At 42.6% G+C, this 19,102-nt stretch overlaps 1 protein-coding gene and 1 non-coding gene across 4 annotated transcripts in view; one reads left to right on the plus strand and one right to left on the minus strand.

Moving 5' to 3' along the window:
- The window catches only part of LOC1270161 (PTB domain-containing adapter protein ced-6), a 29,355-nt gene extending 21,957 nt beyond the window's left edge, over positions 1-7,398 (plus strand). For all 3 annotated transcript variants that reach the window (XM_061646793.1, XM_061646794.1, XM_061646795.1), the window contains exons 3-11: positions 2,174-2,475; positions 2,552-2,716; positions 2,812-3,095; positions 3,164-3,450; positions 3,513-3,616; positions 3,688-3,994; positions 4,305-4,429; positions 4,591-5,358; positions 5,766-7,398. In XM_061646793.1, coding sequence (XP_061502777.1) covers positions 2,332-2,475; positions 2,552-2,716; positions 2,812-3,095; positions 3,164-3,450; positions 3,513-3,616; positions 3,688-3,994; positions 4,305-4,429; positions 4,591-5,358; positions 5,766-5,831 — 2,250 coding nt within the window. In that variant the 5' untranslated portion in view covers positions 2,174-2,331 and the 3' untranslated portion in view covers positions 5,832-7,398. The remainder of the gene's footprint in view (positions 1-2,173; positions 2,476-2,551; positions 2,717-2,811; positions 3,096-3,163; positions 3,451-3,512; positions 3,617-3,687; positions 3,995-4,304; positions 4,430-4,590; positions 5,359-5,765) is intronic.
- Positions 7,399-14,122: 6,724 nt separating this feature from the next.
- On the minus strand, positions 14,123-14,204 carry Trnas-gcu (transfer RNA serine (anticodon GCU)). Its single transcript has one exon. It is a non-coding gene; the product is annotated as a tRNA-Ser (tRNA).
- Between the last annotated feature and the right edge of the window lie 4,898 nt (positions 14,205-19,102).

Raw genomic sequence — 19,102 nt, forward strand, 5'->3', positions numbered from 1 at the left:
CGGATTCAGCATAACCAACTCGCATCACCCAATCGAAATGAAATATTTCCTCTCCCCCATTATTATCCGAGTTTGATTTTGAGGTTTATAATTACTGCAATCGGTGTTTCGGTCCCCCCCCCCCCACGGTAACCTTGAGCCGAAACGGTAGCGCTGTACGGTTTGCCCACAAACTGCTGTCATAACCTGCAGTCCACTCTTTCTCCCCCGTTTTGGTACGGTCTTTTCGGCCATATCTGATCGAGAGGTGAAATCCAATGCCAAACGAATGCCCGGGTGGGTGGAAAATGCACCGGAATTGAGGTAACCGCTATATAGTGCTCGAGTTTCGTTAGTCAGCTGCTGCTTGCCAAATGCACTCGCGGGCTGTTGCAACACCGTGTGGCATTCGTCTTCGTTCGGCCACAGTTAATTTGATGACCGTGACCATTCGCCGCGGGTTGAAGTAACGCTGACGATTGGACGCATTTCTTTGGGTGTATGGCAAAATGGATTTTTATTCGTAGATGATTGTTACATTATTCTTCGATGGTGGTAATAATCCTTTGTTTTGAAAACTATTTAATCATTTTCATGTCATAAAAATAATAAATAAAGCATATAATGCAAATCCAAGCTGCGGTTATTATCTGACTTTTTGCGATCCACAAAAGCCTACATACTGATAAATTGAACAAGGAAAGATTTTGTTTAGTAACATATGCATCAAACATAACATAACCTGCGGAAGATCCTACCACCAAGGCACACCCTCGTCGGTTTCTGTTGTCACCCTTTCTAGCCGTTATTACCCAAGGGTGAAGATCTTTACCTTTCAAAGATAACTGTTTTTTTTATCGCGCACTTTGCTGGAGACGTGCGTAGTATTGATGACGTGCGTGCTGCTCTGCACCACAGACTGTGACAAGACAAGCAGACAAAAACACAAACGCCTTCCCGCGACCGCTTGTAAGCGCGAGGGCACTGTGCTCATAAAGGAAGTTATTGAGCAAAGGAATGAGCTGCATAGTAAAGTGTGATAGAGTTAAAAGGTAGAATGGTTCTTTGTTGAAATGACAGCTGAAAGTTGTGTACATTGTAAAACGTGGAGATACAAGGTACATTTGATCAGTGCACGGTACGATCCAAGATGATCAACGATTGATCTTGACGTAGGTTGCGGTCTTGGTGGACTTTGTTTTGATCATTTAATGGTTCAGTAGCTTGCCTACTTCAATCTACAATTTTACTCTGAGTAGAATCTTCACAATCTTCATGCAATTATGATGTCTTGTGTGCGAAGATCACTTCAAATTATCATCCCTTTATTTCCGTGGTCTTAGCCGCTTCCAATTACCACTTTTTTCTTATGCATCTAAGCAATTCTAACGCCTGCACCAACAGTCAACGTGTCTTATCACAACAGTAACGACAAGAAACAGCCCCACTATTGGTACGTGGATTTTCCCAACTCCCCGTATGGACGCCTCATTAACATGCGCGCATCGGGGAGGATGTAAAACTTATCGTTCCAGGCCGCGATCAGAATGGTTAAACACCGCACCCTTCAACCACCGCACAAGCAAAAGCCAGCACAAAAAGCCTTGAGAACAAAAACCAGAACCCGCAACAATTGATGACATCCGGCAGAGCGGTAATACGATCGATCGGTCTCCATCGTTGGTGCCTCAAGCGGAGAGGGGGGGGGAGGGGTTAGAGGGACTAGAGAAGACTAAAAACACTATGACGCACCAGCATCGTGATGCTGCTGCTGCGGCCCGGTTGTTTACGAAGTAATGGGTTGTAATTTGAGTCCTGTTCGATTGCCGTTGAACGCCCAAGTCGGTCGCGACGACTGGCGCTTCCAGTTGCGATAGTGTGGTTTTTTTTATCGCAATAGGAAACGAAGTCACAGCCTCCGCTGCGCTGTGCTGGAAGAGCTAGCAGAACAGCACAGTGGCGGGGATGACGTTCCAAGCTAAGGGCACTTTGTTGCAGCACTTGACGCGTACTGCGTTCTTTCCTCCCCGAAGTCCCGATATACGCACGCAATCTTGCATACATAAGTGTCGTCATTGTGTGGTTATTGCTTATCATGCTGTAGCTAATTACGGAACAACAACAATAACAACAACAACAGAACCAGCAGTCACAGTCCCGTTTAACTTCCCTTTACGCTTGTGCCTCATTGCAGAGATCAGTGTCGCGGCGGACAGTGAACGGGCCTGTTCTGGGGTATTAGCTTCTAGTGCGCAGCAGGGAAGGTCCACGGCCTGTCGGTTCCACTCCGGAGGAAACAAAACCCGCAACGAACGCGCAAACGGTGCCCCTGCCCCCTGCCCCCAGTCCACCATGGCTTCTACGCTGATGTTCTGGAACAAGCAGAACTCCAACTCCAACCAAAATGGAAACGATGCCAAGAACACAAAAAACGGCCGCAACTGGTTGCACGCGCCAGACGTGCTCGTCAACGGGCACGTCGCCTATCTAGTCAAAGTAAGTGGAACGCCTTTATGTGGCTGCACCAGGCTGCAACTACCTTCCAACTGACTGTTTTCTGTTCTGTTTGCAGTACCTCGGCAGTACTCCCGTGGAGCAGCCGAAGGGCATCGAGGTCGTCAAGGAAGCCATCCGGAGGCTGCAGTTCACACAGCAGATGAAGAAAGCCGAGGGCGGTGGCAATGTAAAGACAAAAAAGGTCGAAATCACCATCAGTGTGGACGGCGTAGCAATACAGGTAGGTGATGGTAGTGGAGTGAATGAAATCTTAACGGCAAACCCCACCACCTTAAACTGATAAATTAAACGGCTGCTTCTTGATCATTCCTGCAGGAACCGCGATCGCTGACCATTATGCACCAGTTTCCGCTGCACAAAATATCCTACTGTGCGGACGAGAAGGGCGTGAAGAAGTTCTTCAGCTTCATCGCTAAAACGGGCACGGGTGCAACGCCGACGTCCTCTATCGCCTCTTCCGGCGATGATACGAACAGCTCGAACAACTCGACCACCAGCAACGGTACCGAGGATCGGCACGAGTGTTTCGTGTTCATCTCCAACAAGCTAGCGTCGGACATTACGCTGACGATCGGGCAGGCATTCGATCTTGCCTACAGGTGAGTGCAAATTCTTGCAATGAAACACATTCTCCTTTTACCAACTCAATGCCTTTCTAAATTCCCAGGCGCTACGTTAGCGACAGTGGCAAATCGCTCGAGTCGGTCAAACTGCTGGCCCAGAAGAAGCAGCTGGAACACACGATCGCCGCCTACCGACAACGGCTGCGCGATCTGTCCGAGCTGGTCTCGAAATCGGACCTGGACAAGCTGCTGCTGAAGATGGGCATCCGGGATATTTGCGATGTGCCGGCGCTAGAGAATGGTGTCGATGGCCATAATAACTACACCAGCAATAATAACAACATCAACAGCAACAACCACAATGTGAATGGCACCAAGACGCCAGACTTGGGTATGATTAGAAGTAGCACAAATCAAAGTTGCAGAATTTAATGTTAATTGCTGTTTTTTTAGGAATTGATGTCTCGTTACCGAACAATGATGATCAGCTGTTGATCGAAACGTCACCAAAACACTTTGCACCGATCGTACCTCCGAGAAACGGTATTCAGAATCAGGTAAGACGACGATCGCATGAAGATCATCAGTAATTACAATCATAACCACAACCTTGTTGATTCTCCTCCAGATAAACAACACGCTGGAAGCGTTCAAGCCATCGGTCGGCACCAAGCTCGAGGGATTGCTGCTCAACTCCGACTCTGACAGTGACTTTGATCCTCGGGCGCCCGACACCGACACCAGCATCTCTACGGGCGGTGGCAACAAGATCAGCAATGATCTGTTCGGTTTCGAGCCGCCGAAGCCAACCAGTGCCACCCTTGGCCAGCAGCTCTTTGGCAGCGTCACCAACAATGGGCACAACAATGGTTTCACCAACGGCAACGGTGCCGTCACCAATGGTTTCGGTGCTCCGAACAGCCCTCCTCCAATGTGTAAGTGGCTAGTCGAACAGCTTGAGCAGTGGCGGGTTTAGAGTGTCGGAGGCCCTAAGCGGTACGAAGAGTTGAGGCCTCCTGTACATGGATGGTGAGGTTCTAAGGGTTTCTCGGTCACAGGGCCCCATCATCTATTGCCCAAGTGGCCCCTCACGGAAGTACTCTATCTATCTAGTACTATCCCAATTATCTGCTAACCATCTAACGCCCTGACGGCCGCCCAGTCCGCTTACCGTTAAACCCGCCACTGAGCTTGGGAAAGGTGGAACTTTAGTTTGATTTCTACAATCCCGTATTCTACTTCTAGTGGCTCCTCCACCGGCAAAGTCGGCACCACGGCGAACGGTACCACAGACCAATGGAACCACCAATGGTACGAGCGCATATCAGGACCTGTTCGGATCGGCCCCATTCAATCCGCAGGGCAATGATGTAAGTGTCGGGTGCTTTCGCGCCGATTGTCTTCATTTTTTGTAGGAAAAAGCTACGGAACGTACCGCCGAGTTGCATTGCGACAGGAACACGTACAAAAATTCTCCCCCCTATTCCAGCGTAACTACTCGCTAACGCTCCTTTACTAACTCCCCGGACAGGACTCCCAGACAGCAGCATTGGAAGACAGTTCCTCCTTTGCCAACAGCTCGGCCAGCACCCAATCAGGCTTCGGTCCGTTCTCGCAAGAGGTGAACGTTTTGAGCAAAAATTCCTACCATCTCGATTCGATCCTTGCCTACGGTGATGGGTGCAATGGTGCAAGCGCATTGCAGGGAAGCACCACCACCACCACCACCACCAGCAGCACAGGAACTACCGCTGCTAATTTGGCCTCAAAATTGAATCCCTTCGCCGCGGCCATTCGCAGCAATCCGCTGGCGGCCGTGCAGCACAAGGCCGCCGCGTACGACGTGTTCAAGAACGCGACGGGCGACAAGGAACGGTTAACCACTAACACCGGTACGGTCACACACTCCGCCTCGTTCGATGCGGCGGATGAGTGCGAGGTGACGCACAGTGCTAACAAGACGGCCCCGGCGGCCCTTGCATCCGACAGCACCGGTACTACTAACCCCAATTCATCCGTCATCGCATGCACATCCGGTCAGGCGCACGAGCTGGCCGGCGCTTCCGAGGCACTGTTTGAAGATTTTGCTTTATCGGCTTTTAACGAGTTCAAGAGAGATTTAAGCGCCAACAGTCGCAACGTGAAGCGCCAGTCCTCGTTGCTGCAGGACCGTTCGCTCCACAAACCATCGCTCGGGTCGCTCAAATCCATCGGTGGCGGTAGCGTCGTTGATGCTAACAGTGGTGGCGCTCGGTTGCGCCGGGCCGGTGGGCCCGCGCTGCTGCAGCCCGAGATGAAGGTAACAAGCGGTGATCGCTGCGCATCGTTGTCTTAACACTGGATGTCTTAACACTGTTCTCGATCGTCGTCTGTGTCGTAGTAATGATAATGTCCATGTTGGGTTGAAGCTTTTCACATCAGTTGGCTTCTGTTGGCTCCTTCTAATACCAGTCTGTCTAACACAAAAGTTTTGTTTATGATCATTATTTGTGCTGTTGTGCTGAGTTGTCTCGATCGCTGTTCATCGTCACAGTGTTGTCCTACTGTCCACGTCCACTGTTCATCCGTCTTCTGGAGTGTTTTATGTTCCGATCAAACTTGTCGTGTGTGCGTGTATCGTTAGCAATATAGTTTAACCTACAAAAAGTGTACAACTACAAGACAACTAACATAGACTTTCTGCTTTACTATCTCATCCACCAACAGACGACCAAGAACGGTTTCTTTAGCTCCGACGATGTGCTGGATACGTTCGATCCGCTAAAGAAGTAAAGTCCTGCATACCCTGGCCAGCTGATCGCTACTAGTGCGGTACGTTCGTCAAGCAAAGCAGCCCCAAAATTCGACCGTCTACACGCAGTACGCTGATCGTCCCGAGCTCTGGGCCGATCCAGAAAGTGTCCAATGCGTCGCGTTGCGTGGTTTTTCTTTTTTGTTTAATTTTTGTTTTGTTGTAAAGCAGAAGCATGTAACATTTTGTTTTGCAAACGCGAAGCCAAGCAAAGAGGAAAATGAATTGTAATTTGTTATAGTAATTGTACGGTACTCCTTTAAGTAAGGTCATACACAGAAACACACATACACATTATCTATTCCTTCTGTACTGTACTGTTTTCTGTTTTTCCGTTGTGATTGAAGAGATTCCATTAACGATCATCTCCCAGAACAGAATCTCCCCCGAAGCGTTAAAAAGTGATCGTAAAACTGTTATATTCCATTATCAAACCGTTCTACGCAGTGCAACGAGCGCATGTTAGCAATAGGGAAGAGAAGAAAAAATAACAGATTTATCCTACACCTACAAACAGATAGTTTAATTTATATTTACTTTTAATCCGTTAAAACCACTAACGCTACAAACGCTTCAAATCGCAGCGTCGGCGTGCCGATCGCTTCCATTGGATGTGTGGTAAAATAATCCTTATCGGAACATTCCAATCCTTTTGTCCGGTTTTGTTGTTCGCATTTTGCTTTATGTTTCCTAACTCCCTCTACCTTTCCCGATTAAACGTGAATCAATTGGTGCATTAGAACAAATAGGTATGATGGTGGTGTATGAAGCGATGAATATGTCGTGATGGGAGGTTGGTAGCGACGGGTTTTACAGACGTAAAAATCATCTTTCTTTTAACTTAAAACGCTTAAAGAACTGTTGACTCCTTAGTGAATTTGTGTGCGAGAAAGAGACAGAAGGAGAGAGATTGTTTGGATATGTTTTTGTTAAATTTGTTACGTGTGTACCGTTTCTTTTTGCTTTGTTGCAACATTTGGTTGCTTAAGCACTCGCTTCGTGGAGTAATTGTTTTGTGAATTGTGATCAATTTAATGCCATTTTGTCATTCACTGTGTTTTGTTGACTATGTTTCTTTCTCCCTTAACACTCTTTCTCGTTATTATTGTAATATATCTTCCTGTTTTTTTCTTCTTCTAACTCTGTCAAACTCGAAAGCGAAACATCCCATCACGATCACCATTACGTACTGTGACAGAAATAATACGAACCATTACACTTAGGCTATAAAGCGGTATGCAATAATACACGTAGTACTAGTTTGATAGGTACGTATGCAGTATAGAAACCTTTGCCCGCGATATCCAGACTCTAGCGAGTTTCTTTACTCTCCCTCATTTAATTTACTCGAATCCCTCTTCTAGCACAGATCGTTTTCTGGTTAAGCTACTGTGTAAACGAACAAAAAGCATACGAAAGGAAATCATTAGGGCCATTGTTATCGTAGTTGAGTAAAACATATCAATCTATACATATGGAATTATAAATATATACATATAAAGTTATGTTAGCAGTGTATGTAGTGAATAAACCATCAACAGAAACAGATCGATTTGTTTTCTATTTATAGGTATTATTTAAAGATTGTATTGCCCCTTCAGTGACATTAAATGTTAAATGTGTAAAGAGTTTATCTGGTCCTTCACATTGTGCTGGAGCGTCATATATAGCATCGCCAGCTATGAAACTGTGCAGAATAGAGCGAATTTCCCACCAACCAAGTGCGGTTGAAGCACTACGCAAACTAGGCGGCCCCGAAGCCTCGAGAACCCCGAGACAAGGAACCCACCAAGCGCTCCCAATTTATTTTGATTCTCAATCCTTTTCTGGTTTCGAATTCCTCAATAAACTTGTCGCTCGACGCATCATTCCAGTGGTCATTCTAGTCCGATTTTATGTTCGGAATCAATTCTGGAGCCGATTCCGATGCTGGAATCGATTCCAGAGTTGATTCCGGAGTTGATTCCTGACCCGATTCCAGAGCCGATTCCGATTCCGGAGCCGATTCCGATTCCGGTGCCGATTTCGGATTCGATTCCGGAAACTGATTCCGAACCTAATATCCGGAATCGATTCCAGAAAACTGCGGAGCTAGTCGGAATCGATTCTGAACTTCATTTTTCCCATTACTACTCCATTTGCGCACTACTCGTATTAATCCGCCACAAACTGCTATCATTCCAAGTGTACCAGTATCACGAATGACTTAACAAGAAGACTTAAAGTCCTAGCAAGTTGTAAAAAGAAGTTCAAGTCACAAAAAGAGTCACTCAAATTAAGTCCTATTCTTATAAGTCCTATAGGCATCAAATGTATGATCACTAGAGATCTCGTGATCAGGTCGATATCGCTATACAGGTTTTCAATGCCTACTTTGGCTGTTGATCATTTTTTTTCTTTTAGTCAACCACATTAATCAAATAGCACCATGTTGTGTTAATGCTATCTAGTCTCTTGAACGATGAATACACAAATTAAACTAAACTATCCTATTAAATATTATACAAAACAGACTATAAACTTGTTCCACAAATGCAACCAAATCGATCCAGCGCAGTGACTAGAAAAACGTTTCCTTTTCCACTTACACCATCACTACATTATTCATAAACTTCCTTCACTACCGATCACAGCTCCATCCCCGCGGCCAGCAGTTAGCAAAACAACCACCGTTGGCGGAAATGCGCACCATTTTACGGCCGCACTACCGTAATCGTCCGGAACTCTTTCGCTGGATGGTGGAGTATGGTGATGGTTTTCGATTTATCATGTCACTCGCTAAACCCGCGGGATGAGAAGCATTATCCTCTTCATTGTGGTTTGCAGTACTGTTGCAAAACTGTTCGCTACTTTTGCTTACGATGGCAACAACAACAACAACAGCCACAACGACGACGACGATGAGGATGATGATGATGATGTACATGGCTGACGGGCAATAATTATGCGAAACTCATCGTTTTGAGCAAACGTTTTGCGCGGTAGGGAGATTTGCTGAGGATGGTAGGAGAGGATCTAGCTGCAAATTATGGACAAGTGAAGAAGAGAACTCACTCACACACACGCAGTATTTCAACAACGGCAGCAAAACAAATCATCGAGCAGGGAAGGATGCTTGCTGTTCGGTTTCTATTTGTTTGTGAAGTGATTTGTGAGTACGGAAACGAACCGAAACGAGCGAAATCGTGCCATAAAATGGTGTTGTTCGGTGATGATTTGCAAAGAGGGCAGTGGCTCTGGCTGCACAGTGGGAAATGAGAAGGAATTTTCACTGCTAAACAACATGAAATTATTATTTTACATCGAAATGTAGCAACTTATAAGTAGTAGTAGTGTACTTTCCATATGAAATGAACCGTTTTATTTAACGAAAAAAACTTAATTTACCTAAACTTACCCACAACTAACCGCTTCAAACGTTGTGTCAAATGTCCCGTAGTTTTAAGCACCGATTTTCCTACTTAGCATACCCCGGTTAGCCCAGTACCCGCCCGTCCCTCCCGAACCGTTTGGCCTCCGCCCAAGGCAATGGCGAAAAGGGAATAAATATTAATCATCTACACTCCCTTTGGCACGTCGCGAAGCATAGCGAATATCATTCCATGTTGGTTCCGCCTCTCAAAAATTATAACACGATAAATGAATTAGAGAAGCATACCGCGCGCATACGGTCCCCGCTTCCGCCACAGCGACACGGTGCACCGATGCGCCCAACGACCGACGTTCGTCGCTGGCAAGATTCGCCGATCGGTCCTTCGAGTTTCCTTCGAGTTTTCCCCCTTTTTTGTTGGTTTTGTCTGGGTTGTTTCGGGTTTTTTCCTCTCTTCTGAGTAACATGTAATGCCGAGCATAATCAAGGACATGATAGAGAACGATTATGATGATGGTGATGATAATGAGTATGAGTTTGATCCATCACGGGATCATCTTTTTTACTTGTGCGTTACTTTAGCATTGCATACTTGAACGTTTTTCTCCTTTATTTTACAGCATTTATCATAAAGTGTTTTGTATTTGTAAATTTACTTTTTAGCTATTTTGTTTTGTTTCATTCATTACTTTTTCTTTTTTTAATCTTTACATAATTGCATTTTCTTTACTTTATCTTTTACAGAACAACATTTTAAAAGTTTTGTTCTATTTGTTTACCAATTTGTATTTGTAAATCTACTTTTTATCTGTTTTGTTTTGTTTCATTCATTACTTTCTCTATTTTCTTTTTACTCTTTATATAGTTGCATTTTCTTTACTTTAACTTTTACAGAGCAACATTTTTACAGTTTTGCTCTATTTGTATACCAATTCATATTTATATTTTACAATTACATATTTTAGCTACGTTTTCCTCCATTCAAACGAACCCTCCGACATACCTTTCCGGTCATAATTCCCCACGGAGTCCTTCAGCAAAGGATATGATAGTCAATCAACTAAACAAAAGCAGTGTAACAATCAGCTTCGGCGCTAAATGGCGCACCGGTTGACAAGTTCATTTTCCCCGTTGGCTGTTGAGTGACACTTCGCCACGCCGTTTGTTAACGGGAACGGGTTTTTCTCGGGACACTTTGGTCTCGTTTCGTTGCGCTTTTCCAACCGAAGCAACCGTGTGTGTGTGTGTCTTTGTGCGAAGCGAAAAATGGAAACATCCTTTCTATTATTGCCGTTTGTTTGTGGTAGAGTGAGCTTTGTAAGAGTGGCTGAGTGGATGTGCCATCACAATTAGAAACATCCGTCAATCACGACCGAGCAAGCGAGCAGTGAAATTTGCATTCTTTCGTCATTTTTTTGCCCCCCCTGCCACCTTTGTTGGGTATAATAATTTATGATTTCATACGTTTTCGGTTAATGTTGAATTAGCATTTATAAATTATTCCATCTATCAATTTGTAAAACATTCGCAACAAAGCTTCTGTATTGTTTCTTAGTAATCGCTAAACATACTACCACAAACTCAACGCAAACAATAAACCCAACACAACCCGCACATTTTGCCCGCTAGGGAACATCCCACCAAAGCGTTTTCTCCTGACCATTCTATTGTTGCTACATTTTGTTACTTTCATAACAACCACCACCATGTGCACAGCACAAAATATGCTTTCCATTTGTGGGTGTTTCAGAGCAGCATCTGTCTGGGGTGATGCTCCATTCGCCCCTTTTTTATGGCAACGGAACGATAAAAAAGCAGGTCTGATGTGGTGTTTGGTCCACTTTCTTGTGATGCACTTGGGGGAAAGGTTGCGAAAAACTGGGCGGTCAGTTTGGGAAATTGTGCTAACGCAAGCAAGCAAGCAAGCCAAGGCAGTCACTAACGTTTTACGGTAGCATTTGTGTGTTCTTGTTGGTTTCATAGTAGCTCTTGAGTTGTGTTTCGTTTTCAAATTCCGCATTACTATATTGCAGAAGTATTGCATTTACTTAGAGAAGCGTGGTAGAACATTTAAAATCATCTTTTTTTATTTAAAGAGTCGTGCTTTTTATAGTGATTCTTCATAGAATTGGGTAAAATATTAGTTACGAGCAAATATAGTCTGCTCCCGAGATACACGGTTTATGTGTTACTGAGGAGTCCATGTACAATGTCGAATATAACATTTTTTCATCTAAAATACATGGACATATTCGATTAAATATAGTACTTTTATGTACTTAACCATTTATTCAATACGTTTCATTAGAGAAAATTTTGATATTTATGGATTTTAAGTGATTCAAATAGATTTGGCTGAAAAGCAATTTATTCTGCATTTGACAATTCTCGGAGCAAATTGTTCTGATTTGACAGATATCAAATTTAGGAAAACCGTGTATCTCCGAATTATCGTAAGTCGAGAACCGTCGAACCTCGGCAACAGACTGTACATTATTTCATTCATCTTTGTTTAATCTTTTGCTATTCATCGCATTCAACCAAGATAATATCCTATTCTAAGATTAATTCTAAACAATTGCTGTTATTGCACATATTTTGTTAACTTCACGAAGAATTTATAAGATATCTGATATAGACAAATGTTTGGAATTATTTTAATAACTGAACTACATCAAACACTACAAATTTCGATAAAACACAGAGCTTATTTAGTGAACAACTGTTGGCGCGAAAATTTGGCTATTTTCACTTCAATTTTTGTCACAAAGGTTTCAATTTGTCCTGTCTCCTGTCAAACCTGTCTTAAAATTTATGAATTCAAGTCACGTAAGCTATAATTTTATTAAAGCTATTTAATATATTACTATATGCCAAACCCGAAAGATATAATGAAGTATTTGAAGCTAGTATGTATATTAAAGTATAAATGATCGCTATATAAATGATCAGCTCAGCTCTATAATATTTCAGCTATAATATTTCAACTTTTTTTCTAAAAACATTGAAATTACAGACTTTTTTAATTCTCTTTTATTGTCACAAAAATGTTCTAAGTTGCACAAATTTGTAGAGAATTTATCATGATATCCAGAAGCTATTTACAGAAGAAAAAGCTATTTACAGTTTTAAAATTATTAATATTAATATTAATGCAAACTGTCAAAATGCCAAAATTTATAAATAACGACTTAATGCTAGCAAGGTTAAGAAAATCAGACTCCAATCATAAATCTCTCCTTAGAAAATAAATAAAATAGCACTAAAAACTCTATTTTTTTCTTCAGTTTCACAGCCTTGCAAACCGTCCGTAAAACACAATTTCGCAACCCTTCACTGTATAATACAATTTCTTGTTATGAGTCGATATTTTTAAGATGACAACAGTTAACATGACATTCAAAAAGAAAATAACAGTCAAAACAGCTATAGTTGCAATTCTGCTAATAAATCTGTAGGAAAAAAATATATAAAAATTAAAATATAATTCCCATTGCAACCGTTTTCCGATTGCAGACTTGCCCATCCTTTCAGCAATCTGTCAAACCGAAAATAATTAATTTCATTTCCAACTCACGCACCAACGCCCATCGCTTTGTGTTGCGCCGAACCGCACGCTAAGTATCGTGTCGGCCCGATCAGGTGACCATTATTGTCCAAATTACAACGAAAAATGTCTGGACAAGATTAGGACCTCCGTGTATGTTTGTGGTCGAAACGTGTCCAGTGCCCCGTATTCCGTGGGGCAAACTGCTTATATACATGATGGCCGTTTTGTTTGCCTTTTCCCCTTTTCCTTTCCTTTCCATTAGCAATGCATTTTTCCCACTGTACTCAGCAACTCGTCAGCACTCAAGCTTCGGAACCTTGGCCAGACATTGCGACGACGTTTGCAATCGGTTTCTGTTTTCCTTCTGCTCCCAACAAGTCTCAGAGCGTGGACATTTCGTTCTGCCCAAATGGCTTAAGATTGACTGTTTTGCAGCAAATATGAAGGTGCGGATACCTACTTAGAATTCCATCGATCATCTACCGGGGAGCGAATTATCCGTCGACAATCATTCCGGTCGCTACACACACACTCAAAATGAAGAATAAGGAAGACCGAAAATAAAAACCGCACAAACAGCACATTTTCTATCTCATTGACAAAAATGACCAAACGCTTGAACGCCGATGTACCAATTAGCATTCACCAAACGTCAGCGGAATGAATTGTTTAATTACCGTGAATGAATCGAGGCTTGTCGCGATGCTAAGCTATTGCGGATGATACCCTGCTAGCCTCCTAATGCCTGCTACCGTACAAATGCAAGCTGCCACGAGGAATTTCGAATTTAGTTTGAATGAATTAATTGTTAATGCTGTCGCCATTCGCTAATCATGCTCACGAGCCAACAAACGATTCTGAACCCGGTCGGTCGGTCGGTGCTTTGATGTTTGTTTGTTTGTTTTTTTTTCACTGCAGGAATGTTGTCAGGTAGTTCTGATAAGCTGTGATGGAATGATTTATGTGCCGAGTTTAACATTTCTTGCATAAAGTGATCGTAAAAACGCTATGTAGATTTTGTAATAAAAATATTGATTTATTCGAAAGAAACCGTTAACAGGTTGTAATCATTTCTTACTCATTTGTGTTAAACGATCGAACGATAGAATTAATAAACAACTAGAAAATAACTAAATGAAAAAAAACAAGATTATTATTGACTAGAAATAATAATAATTGTTTATTATTGTAAAATTATGCTATTTTCTTGGAAATGAGAATAAACATAGAATCTATTATAATGATATGACACAAGAAGCTTTTCAAGTAACTCGGTAAAAGATCCATTAAAAACATCATTGAACAGAGTGTGAAAGGAGCGAACAACTCTCTAAGAATATCTCATTCCTGCTCGACGAGGATGGGATTCGAACCCACGCGTGCAGAGCACATTGGATTAGCAGTCCAACGCCTTAACCTCTCGGCCACCTCGTCATGTGTAAGAGTGAAGAGCAACCTACTATGTTAATAGTGGCTGTTTCACTCCATTTACAACATATTGCAAGGGAAATAACCAACGATCATTAAACGGTTGTGGGAATTAGTGTCATTGAAAAAAACCCTGTAAAATATTGAAATAATATCCTAAACTGTAATAAACAGGCCTAAAATGTAACAATGACCAAGAGATAGTAGTACAATCTTTCCCCAAGTTACGCGACACTCGAGTTACGTGAATTTGAGTTAAGCTAATTTTTAATGTTGTCAGTTCATATGTCAAATCAGAACAAATTTCTCCAACATTTGTTAAGTGCAAAATAAATTGCATTATTGTTGAAGGTTTGAGATCTCTGAAATGACAGAAATAATCGAATTTTCCGTACGATATGTATTAAGTAAAATAAAAATGTATGTGCAATAAAAATGATATGTAATTGAGTGCATAAAACTACTCAAATTAATAAAAAATAACCAATTATCAACAATATTTTGGTTGAAAATGTGCTATTCGAAATACGCGAAAGTCTCCAGAACGCATAATTCGCATAACTTGGGGAAAGACTATAGTATAGAACTAGAAAATAAACAAGACGAATAAACTAGACAACTCGAGGTAGTAATTTTAATCTTAAATTTACAAAAGATGGTATAAAACGATGAAAAACGAAGCATAACAACTATTGTAAACATGATAATAACAAATTATTCGTATAATTTGATACAATAATTAATTTTATCAACATTATACTGAATCAAAACAAGGTTGCAATATAAAAAACGAGCTAAAGTAAATGTCTTTTTCACAACACTTTCAATATAATTTCAATAAAATGATATATTGTAACTTTTTTTGTACCAAGCAAAAATGCGACACAACCAACATGAAAATGAACCCGCCTTGGTCTGCAGACCCGCCGTTCGATCATCTTCAAAACCGAAGGAAACGTATCGCTTCCCCAGGACGATTCTCTCAGTCACACACACACACACACACACATACACACCCAAAATAACATCAGACACAGGGCTGCACAATGCGAGAGTTTTCCACGCTCGCTTCCAAACTTTCAGAGGCGTGCCCAAAGTCATTAGTTTGTATGATGACAAAGGGAAATTTTATTACATCGCCCGTTTGCTATTCGCTGCAACCCGGGTTCCCGGGTCCATCTCCTATGCCGGTCCGGTTTTGTGCACATGATGTGGATGAGATTTTTTATTGCTCGCTTGTACCGCTTCGCTTCCCCTTCGCACGGGGCTCGCCCGTCTTAATTCGTTCGATCCCCTCCCCTCTTACTCACCACATCGATTACTGACTTCCGTTTCCGTTTGACTTCTACAGCGTACGACTTCCTCGGATTCGATTTTTTCCCAAGTCCTTCGCCCAGGGAGGGTGAAGCTGTGAATAGAGCAGTTGTCAGCGGTTTCTGCACTTCCCATCAACGGCGACGATGCGCATATGAACGGATCCAGCTCCAGCACGGTCCAGCACGGGCAGGACAATCATATCGGACTCCTAATGTGTGAGTGTGTGTGTGTGCGGGTGTACCGCTTTTGGGTAAAGCAATTTGCTTTTTTATTTGCCATAGCTGTTTATCCTCACCGCGGGATACACGCTGCCGTTGATTTGATGAGAGTTTTCGCCTTGTGTGCAGGGGGGGAAAGTGTGTCCTGTGGTCTTTGCACCCAAAACTGGACCTGGTGTGGAAGTGTGCTGGATTTATTTACCGTTTAAAATTGGTGTTTGGTGTTATGTTCAGCGGGATGATTTCATTTCAGCGAGCTGAGTTTAATTTATGGCCATGTGGAGGTGAATTATTTGGTTCTGATGTTCGATCGTAATTGATCTTTTTTAGGGGTTGACTTTAGCATGTTCTGCTGTGTATGCTATCAACAAGCTTCGGTAGCAGTTTGTATGACAGAAATTTAACAATTTGTACAGGATTGTCTTACATGATTTCAATTTCCAATGGATATGAAACGATTCTCATAGCAAAAAAGGGTCAATATTCTTTGAAAAATTCTGAATCATGAACGAATCAATCTTGAATCTTTGAACGATCTCCTACATGGAAATGCCGGCTTATATAGGCTTTCGAGACTAGCATTCTTAACAATGCTGATTCTAACTCAACAAAAAAATCTACATGGTGAAACTGTAAGCTTATTATGCATGATTTGTGATTCTTCTGTGCTTATAAATTAGTTTAAAAATCTATTTAAAAATCATCTCGTGTCGTTTCGTTAGTTTGATGACAGGTTTACCCACATTTCTATTGCTTCTCACTGTCTTCAAACGATATATTATAGTGCTATTACTTCAAACTTATAGACTTACAGTCAGGGAGACTAAACTGATACCTCAACAACAGTACTATAAGTTTGTTAAAAAGACATTACCATGATAAATCCATTCAGCTCTTCTTCTTGGTACCGAAACCTCTCGAAACTCTCTGGCAATTCATTCCATCGCTCGACACATGTCGAAACATTCCACATTTAAAGGACATTATCAATAGTAATTTGCAAACACCCACCACACCAATGCAACTCACATCCTTGGGTTGCTTTCGGTGTACCAAAACAGTGCTCAAATTCAATTTGCTGTTGCAATTAATTCTTGCAACTCCCGAAAAACCGATCGCTCGTTCCCATCGAGGAATGCGTGATCGCAGCCCGGGCAGGAATCGCACGCAGCTCACGTAATCGTGCACGATTTATACGATTGCTTTATTGATTGATTTTTAACGATACGTCACCCGATATATCAAATCATGAAAGGTGCAGTAACCGTAGTCCTCCCCCTCCACATGTGCGGTATGCTCTTTTATATATGCTCTCGCTATCCCACTGCAAAAGATCGGCCATCCGGGATTGCTGCTGCTGCTGTTGAAACTGCTTAATTCACCTCACAGATTGTTTCATTTCGTTTAATAAATTGATGACTTCGTACGATAGGGAGTTCGGGTTGATCGAAGGGAGTTTCGAGCTGCTCGATCGGTTTGAGGATGAGTGGCCTGAAGGTTTCGATTTGCTGTCCTGATTCCCATGATCGTATTCAAAGTACGAGCAAAAGGTTTGATCACGGAGAGATTTAGTTGTTTTAAAAAAGCAAAAGCAAACAAAGCAAAGGGAAAAAATAACTCACTCCTCTCTAACAATGTGCTAAAACCACAAATTGACCATAAAACCCTTCCACATCGCACATCTTCAAACGATGCGCGTTTACGCGTTGCCGTGGCGCACATATGCGAACCATCTGGCATCAAGTGCAATACGGAACCTTTTTGGGACGGCTTGGGTTTCGCCTTTCAAAATTCCCACTGCGGTCGGTGGTCCTGCCGCTTGACAAAGGATAATCACGTTGGGGTTCATATACTTTTCACTATATTTCCGACACATTGCTGGCAGTGCCATTAATTGTGTCTTTGATTTTGCTGATCCGTTTTAGCAGTGCCGCCTGCTCCCGGAACGGTTCGTTTGATTTGACAGCTTTCCGTTTTATTTCGGCAAACAGTTAATGGGGGGGTTTGTTAAAGGGTTTGGGATCGTGCGAAAAAGAAGGGGGGTCGGGGAAGGGGGGGGGGGGGTGTTGTTGTGACTTCTAGGATTTAATTGTCGGAGCCTTTCATGTGACCGACAGTGGCATTAGACAACACAATGTAAAGTTTTATTATAAATAATGAGCAAAAGTTCTAGCTTTGATCTGCCATTGCAAGCAACATTTGATCCTAATTTCAAGAATTTAATAAGCATCTGCGATCAATATGGTCGAAATTAAGGATTATTTTGAACTTGATCAATAATGGGGAAATTCCCCACTGTGTTTTATTTTAAAAACATTAAAAACAATCGATCAATCCCATTCAACGCCAGTATCTGTTGAGCCCCTTGTTAAAATAGTTCATTTCAAACTTTCCCACTCAACTGTCCACATTGCACATTGCTCAAATCACACTGCCCTAACCCCTTTGCAATGTTGTGCAATAACACTGAAAATGCAGCTTTTCATCCTTTATTTTCTCCTTCCTCTTTGTGCTCAAGCGAACGTGCTTTTCAGCGTTTCAAATTGATTACTATTATGCTGTTTCATTATTTCAAACTCTCAGCCTGTTTTGATTGATCGACGATCGATGACAGCAGACAGTAGTGCAGGCACTGAACTTCAAAGTGCGCAAAGAAAGTGCCCAAAATATGACATTAAATAAGTGGAAGAGGAAAAAAACGACAATTATCTGCAGTTTGCTGTGTTAAAACAAACGTAGCTATTTTTTTATGATCAGGCACAACAACGGAGTTGGGAAGGCATTCGGCGATAGAACTAGCCGGAACGGTGCCGAAAGCCCGTGTCATTTCACCTAAACGTCAGCTTTGGCAGGCTTCGTGTAGGATCAATCCTCTTTTCCTAATCGGTGTCATCGGTGTCGTCGGAACAGCCTCGCAATGACACGCCTGGACCCTGGAGTGGCAGCAATCCCACATCAAACCAGCCGGCTGCCCGGTGCCGCGCCCTCGGTCCTCGGTTCTCCAACGCCAACGAAACGTTAACCGTTGTTGTTCAGTTCGTTGCTATTGTATCTTTACGCACAATAGGGCACAATGGTGCCTTTTTGGCTTTTGCCTTGCCGCGGTGTGTGTGTGTGCCTGTGTGCCTTATGCAATAATGCCACGAACAGGCAAAAGGCGTGAGACACCTGGGATAATGAATGAGCTACCGGTAACAGGGGCGAGTGATTTAGGGGTTGTGTAGGACGACCCTACCACATCCAGCCGTAGCAACCCATGGAGCCATAGCAACGGATAGAAAGGAGCCATTCTTTGGTGAATGGTGAAACAATCTCAGACCAAGAGAGAGAGAGAGAGAAAGAGAGAAAAAGAGACAAAGAGAACACACA

The sequence above is a fragment of the Anopheles gambiae genome, chromosome 2, assembly GCF_943734735.2.
Source record: "Anopheles gambiae chromosome 2, idAnoGambNW_F1_1, whole genome shotgun sequence".
NCBI lineage: Eukaryota > Metazoa > Arthropoda > Insecta > Diptera > Culicidae > Anopheles > Anopheles gambiae.